The following is a 7,587-nucleotide window of genomic DNA, read 5'->3' on the forward strand; positions in this document are numbered from 1 at the left end:
CTGTTGTGTTGTCCTTACTGACTTTTTTGGAAAGTTGTTGAATATTGTACATTTCATACTCCTTAGAAAAAGAGCTTATTATTAATATTAAATTGTTGATTTTGCATTGTTAAGAAATGGAAAAACAAGGTATGTAAATTTAAACAAGTGTATATAATTTAACTTTTGTGAATCTTGTTTTAAAAAATGCAATAAGTGGGTTTATTAGTTTATATATCTGTTAGTTGCTAAAATATACGTCACTTCATTTCATTCCATTTCATTTCATTTATTATATACCTGTCAACTGTTTTTTATATACAAAAAAAACTAAATGTTCCGTACAACCGTGCAATACCTGACCGATATTCCACACTTGTTTTGGTATTTTAATTTGCAATGCAATGACTTCTGTAAAACGTTCGAATCATCAATGCAATGATACAACACAAAAACGAAATCAAGATATTGTTACTCCCTTTAATGGGCCTTCTATTTGCCAAAAATGCAATAGAAAAATAAAAAATGTCTAACAAAAAAAGAGATTTTAGGTACATAATAATGCATATATTGCATGTCTGTTTGTCGACTATCAGATTTATCCACTTTTGATGAGGCAATATTGCTCACCTTGAGTGGATAAATCTTGATCTTCAACGAACGGTCCTGCAATATCTGCTTATTACTTTTGTGTCTGACGAACTGACAACAATGCCCGAGCAAAACATAAATAATGGCTAGTAATTTTTTAATACGTCACTATTGAAAAATGATTAGTAAATAAAAAATGATAGATTTTTCAAAACGCTGATGGACGCCCAAAAATATAAGTCAAAAATGGAATGTCTGCAAAGTTACCACTGAAAACACTTTTTGCTACCAGTTATGAAAATTAAGACCATCTTTAAAACATACCAAGCCAAGTCTGGGGTTAGAAGCAGACATGTACAGGGTTCAAATTATCAAATTGAAATACTGTCTTAGAAATTGTTAAAATTGCAATCTCATTTCTCATCAATCATTTGTATCATCTATTTTACTAATGGTTGTTGCAACAAAAAAACATTAACAACGGATTAATGGCAAGTTCCCTACAGTGCTTCCAGACAATAGCTGCAAACTGAATATGGAATTTATATTTTACAATTCAAACCCAATTATGTAAACTAGATAGATAAATAGGTACTATGCATTATAATCTTGATATTATGTTGGGAACAACGCATTTTAAAAAATTTACACCGCATTTTGATTTGCTAACTGCCCTCACCATTTTAAAAATGTGGAAAATCCACCTCTCCCTGTTATTAGACCCCTTGACCTGCCATAATTATGTTAAATTAAAGTATAAAATAAAATAAAGTGTGCAATTTTCAACGAGTCAGACATACCAAAATTAACAGAGTGAAAATCCACCCACTTCAATTTAATAAGGTTCTCCCAAACTATAGATTTGAGAAAAGTGATCTCTCTCCCACCTTAATAACCTGCCTTATTAAACCCCTCACCCCCTTCTAAATAACCCCACCTTCTCAACCTCCCTGCAATTAAGTTGTCATGAGTAATATATTTAAAATAACGCGAATTTAATTTTAAATAAATATGAATCGCAAAGCCGATGTTAGGAGTGTAGGTAGACAACCAATAGTTATTGTATTGTGCCCATCTCAGACATTTTGTTATGAAATGCCCTTTCTAAAATAAGTTTTTGTTGACCAAATATATACAGACAATAGGGAAGGGGGGTGTATATAGTACGAAAATTTATTTTTTCATATATGTTTATATATGTTTTTTATATGCAAGTAAAGAAAACAATGGTTTGTATTTTCTAAACTAATAGTTTCATGCCGCCACACAGTTTTATATGCAAAAATTTGTGTTTCTTACCATGTGTGATAAGTTGTCCAAAATATGTGTAATTACATGTTGTTCTCAACAATTTCTTTTTTCTTCAGGACCACCTCCTGATTATCAGCCACAATGGACTGCAGGCCCAGAACCACAACCTACAGATCCAATAAAAGGTCAGCCTGAAAACCCACAGTTCCAAGCTGGTCAACCAATTCAACAACAACCCCCAGGCTATCCCCCAAACCAGGGTTATCCCCCACAACAACAAGGTTATGCCCCACAACAACAAGGTTATGCCCCACAACAAGGATATCAACAGGCTGGTGGTTACCCCCAAGGATACCAACAACAAGCTTATGGCTATGTAAGATTATTATTGCATTAGATTATAATTTTCCAGCTGTGTACTAAACCTAATGTATATGCAAAACCTTAAAGCAGTTTAAAAAGCCGTAAAATTTACAAGAAAACAATTGAATCAACATTTGTGTAGTGTAGCTCTGATACCTCCTACTTCTTGGTAAGTTATTCTTAAAACGTAACATAAAAAACTTTTTTTTTGAAGGCATAAAAATTTATCCTTAAATGTTTTTCCTTAACTTCAGTTGCTTCCCCTCCACCTTATTGGCATAATCTGTGAAAAGCGACGAATTTCCGTCACTTTTAACCGACGAAAAGTTTTAACCCCCTCTCAGAAGAAAACAGTTTTTTTTACTTATATTTGACAAAACAAACGCTAATCAATAATAATAAAATCTTTTTTTTCATTTCCAAGTCATTCTTCGCTTTCCTCTTCCTCTTCTTGTACCTCAGTACTAGTACTTTCTATTTCAAGGTCAATTTTAAAATCACTATCGTCAGAGTTTTCGTCGTTTTGAATAATCCCAGTGAAATCATAAAAATCTTTCATTGTATCTCGAACCCATCGCTTGGGACAGGATTAAGTGATGGCTTGTAGTTTAACGACTTTACATTACCTGTGATTTTTTTCATTCTTTAGTTTAATGAAGAAGTAAGTGAAGCGGGAAATTCTTCTCGACACATGACCAACGGTTTTCCATCTATCGAAGTATCTTTCTTGTGCTTTTGCTGCACAGGCATATGGATCAATTTTATATTGGATCATGATATTCCCCAAGGTCTTGTTTTAAATCTTGACTAGTCCCCTCTCTCCCGTGTACCTCCTGGGAAGTATACATTTTCATTGAAGGGGGCAAAAAATGTCCCAATCAAAGGGCTTGATGACAAAAGACAAATTACAGCGCCTTTTGTTGTTTCTGCCACTAGTGATTTTTCTACCTGTGCAGTTTATTTATCAAGGGTAGTCGAAAAGATGTTTACCAAAATATGCATTTTCGACCAATTTTCATGTCACGTATACTCCAAATCATTGGTCTAATTTAGAAAAGTGTAAAGATCTATTTAAAATAATCATTTTCCCATATTTATCTGCCAAAAAGAAAGAGCTTGGTTACCCAGAAGAACAGTAGTCCTTAATTATCATTGATACTTTGAAAGGTCAAGACTACGACGAAAAGAAGCGATTATAAGCGAAAAACAATTGTGAATTGGTTATAGATTTTTTTATTCGGGATTTATTCCTATTTCAACGTCATTACGTTACTTTTAAGGTCTACCATTTTTATCTATCCTAATTTACAAGTTATAGGAATTCTACATACACTATTAGTTATGCTTCCATACATTTTAAGAGAAGTTTTTTTTTGCGAGAAGAAAAATTCCCGACTTTCACGAATTATCCTCGCATTTGCGAAGTTAAATTCTCGCGAGAAATTTGATTTTTTAAAACTTTTAACTTTCTTCAACAATCAAACATTTTTTTATGTTAGATTTCAATGGAAAAAGTTCTCCCTTTTCATCTTTACTGTCATTCACCTTGATTGTAATGGGAAATTTCTGAAAATACTGTTATTTATAATTAATGGGAAATTTTTGAAATTACTTTACTAAAAAAGTTAGATTTCTCCAAGATCTCGCAACATAGTGACATCTAAATAACTTTGCCGAAATTAAGAAACATATTAAACAAACAGGAGAAATCCAAGGCAAGAAAACAAGTTTTTTTTGTTATCGTGCATTAGCTTATACAAACTATCGTCGGTTGAAGATTATCGAAAATTTTGCCTGTTTTCACATCATTTTTCATCTTATTTCTCAACATCATAGTTGTATGAAATGCCATTTGTAGTATTTCTGAACATCAAAAAAAAATGGCTCTTTTAAATCATCATCATCATCATCATTCTCGGCTTAACGTCCGTTTTCCATGCTAGCATGGGTTGGACGGGGTATATTAATGACCCTCTTCCAATCTGATCTAGACTGTGTTAGATCTAAACTCAACTTCCTCTCTATCAAGTCTGTCCTTATAACCTCCTGCCAAGTCTTTCTCGGTCTGCCTCTGGGCTTTGCCCCAGGAACTATCAAGTCTCTACACTTTCTTACCCAATTATCCTCCTCCATTCTTTCCAAGTGCCCCAGCCAATCCAATCTTCTTATCTGGATAACATCTTTAATTCTACGGAGACTTAGCCTGCTTCTTAGCTCATCTGAACTCTTTCTGTCTCTCAGACTGGCATTACACATCCACCTAACCATTCTCATATCATTCCTTTCTAAACGGTCAAGATCTTCCTGCTTCACTGCCCATGTCTCACTACCGTACAACATAACACTTCTTACACAGGCCTCATACAACCTTCCTTTTACCTCAATTGACAGGACTCTGCTAGTCAATAAAGGAAGTAACTCTCTAAACTTTTTCCAAGCAGAACCTATCCTGCAAGTAACACTTCTTCCAACACCCCCTTCACTACCCAACATATCACCTAAGTAACAGAAGTTCTTAACTATCTCTAACGAGCCACTGTTGTACATCATTAAAGCTGGAAATACTTCATTCTCTATAATCTCACCTTTGCAACGCTTGCATACAAACTGTATGCCAGCTCTTAACCTTCCACTAATACTACTGCACTTCTTATGTACCCAATGCTTGCAAGTCTGACAAAAAATTGAGTTACTACCAACCCCTTTCCTGCAAACTCCACAAGGCCACTTTCCAACTACAAGGTCACACTTGGCTGCAATGCTACTTATCATGACTTTAGACTTTGCTGTGTTTACCTTCAGCCCTTTCTCTTCTAGTCCTTTCTTCCACTTCTCAAACTTTTCAACTAATTCTTCCATCGACTCTGCTATGAGAACCAAATCATCTGCATACAATAACTCCCATGGACAACCTGTTCTGAACTCCATCGACAGCGCTTCTAAGACTAGAATAAACAACAAAGGACTAAGTACAGAACCCTGATGTACACCAACATTTACACTAAATTCATCACTACGTGAATCGTTAATCCTGACACGACTTCTAGCATTGCTGTACATAGACTGAACCATCGTAACTAGCCACTCATCCACACCTAATTTTCTCATAGCCCACCAAATAACTTTACGCGGCACTCAAAATCTTTCTCTAAATTTACAAAGGCAAAATAGAGATTCTTTCTCTTTCCTAAATACTTTTCCTGAAGCTGTCTGAGTAAAAATATTGCATCTGTAGTGCCACGCCCTGGAACAAAACCAAATTGCATCTTATCTATATAAATTCTTTCTCTAAGTAACTTATCAATCACTCTTTCAATAACTTTCATTACTTGATCAACCAACTTCAAACCTCTATAGTTACCCCTTTCTAATGCATCACCCTTGCCCTTGAAACAATTCACTATTACACTCGACTGCCACTCACTCGGAATAGCACCATCCTTTATAATCTGGTTAGCAAGACTTGTAATAAGCTCAACTCCAATATATCCAGATGCTTTTACCATCTCTGCAACAATACCTGATACTCCTGCAGCCTTGCCAATCTTCAATTTCCTAATAGCCTCCACTACCCATTCTGTCTTGATCTGCATAGCTGGCCCTTCCACGACATCATCATCAGACAAATTATCCTTGTCCCAATCAAACTCAGTGTTAAGCAACCTCTGATAATGATTCTTCCAAGCTACCCTTTTCTCCTCCTCTGTGCTAGCCAAAACACCTTCATCATTACGTATACACTTCTCACCTACAATATCTTGATTAGTCTTCTTCATTTGCTTTGCTATCTTGAATACCTCATTGCGCTGGTCTTCCCTTCTTAACACATCTGCAAATCTGTTTCTCTCTGCTTCTGATTTTGCCTTATACACTGCTGTACGAGCGCGACGCTTAGCTTCTCAGTAAATATTTTTACTACCACCTGACTTCCACTCTTTCCAAAGTTTCCTCTTTTCCTTTATACACTGGTCAACCTCATTATTCCACCACCAGGTCTGTCTATGTCTAGCTGGTCCTTTCGTCCACCCACAGGTATCATCAGAAGCTTCTAGAAGACAATTCTTCAAAGTAGTTCAAGTACTTTCAACATTGTCACTATCACATTGACTATTGTAGGCTAACTGCTGAACTTTTGCACTAAATTGTCTTGCTACAATCTCTTCCTTCAGCTTCCAGACTTTTCGACGGGGCCTGTACTTTCCCTTGGCTTTTTTGACACTCTTCAAGATAATATCACAAACCAGCAACCTATGCTGGGAAACACACTCTTCCCCCGATATAACTTTCACGTCCTTCACCACTTTCTTGTCTGACTTTCTAACCAAAAAGTAATCTATCTGTGTCTTACAACCACCTGACTCATATGTTATCAGCCTACTCTGTCTCTTACTGAATGATGTGTTGCAAACCACCATGTCCGTTGCCATTCCAAACTCAAGCAATCTCTCCCCTTCCTTATTTCTGCTCCCAAATCCATAGCCTCCATGCACACCTCTATAACCTTCAGATGACTTCCCAACTTTTTTTAATAAACATATTTTATATAGACACGAAAAAGTGATGTTTATTTGAACTGTATGTTTTAGACTGCGAATACTGTTGTCATGCCGGCACCAACTCCATACGTTGGTACTGTTCCTGATAACCACAGTACACTTGCGTGGCTCACATGTTTGTGTTGTTGCTGGCCTTTGGGACTTATCTCAATCGTTAAATCCATGGAGGTATTTGATAGCCATATTTTTAACGTTATGATAAATATATTTTTAATGTTATGGACAGTGTTGATATTGATTGGTGTTATTTTAGGTAAATAACGCGGTTGCGCAGGGAGATCTGTTTCGCGCAAGAAGCGCTTCAGATATGGCGAAAAAGTTTGGATATGCCGCACTTGGTTTTGGCATTTTCGGTTATGTCTGTACGGCAATCTACTTGGTGATTTACTTTGCTGTGATATATCCGAATATAAGCAAGAATTATTACGATTGAAATGTAAATATTGAAGTGTAATTTTGAAGTAATATAGAACAGTTAATTTTGTAAGACGAAGATTTAATTACTATACTAAATGGCACGATAATAATTTTTATAGACGCCTGATAATTCGATTAAGCGAGGAGTCTAGTATAAAACATCAGGTATTTTTCAAAGATATACTTAATACGAAGGCTAGATATGATTTGGACAAGTCCGCCTTACAATATTTTTTCACAAACAATAACAAACCTTATTGTTTTTTTCTGGTTTGTTATTTACGAAATCGAATCCTCGTGTAATGAGAAGTAAGATTGATCATACGTGAATTTTATTTGGCGGGAAAACTACTTCAAACAGCGCTGCACCAATACGTCGTTGTAAAAGTAAGTACTATAAATCTTGATCAAATAATTATGTTTTTTTTTT

At 35.5% G+C, this 7,587-nt stretch overlaps 1 protein-coding gene across 1 annotated transcript; it reads left to right on the plus strand.

Moving 5' to 3' along the window:
• LOC130641201 (annexin A7-like) lies at window positions 1–7,273 on the plus strand. Its single transcript, XM_057447899.1, has 4 exons — window positions 1–129; window positions 1,938–2,197; window positions 6,771–6,908; window positions 6,994–7,273. Exons 1-4 carry the CDS (start codon window positions 117–119, stop codon window positions 7,171–7,173), a joined length of 591 nt encoding a protein of 196 aa, XP_057303882.1. The 5' UTR covers window positions 1–116; the 3' UTR covers window positions 7,174–7,273.
• The last annotated feature ends 314 nt before the right edge of the window (window positions 7,274–7,587 follow it).

This window comes from Hydractinia symbiolongicarpus, chromosome 4 (assembly GCF_029227915.1).
Source record: "Hydractinia symbiolongicarpus strain clone_291-10 chromosome 4, HSymV2.1, whole genome shotgun sequence".
NCBI classification, from domain to species: domain Eukaryota; kingdom Metazoa; phylum Cnidaria; class Hydrozoa; order Anthoathecata; family Hydractiniidae; genus Hydractinia; species Hydractinia symbiolongicarpus.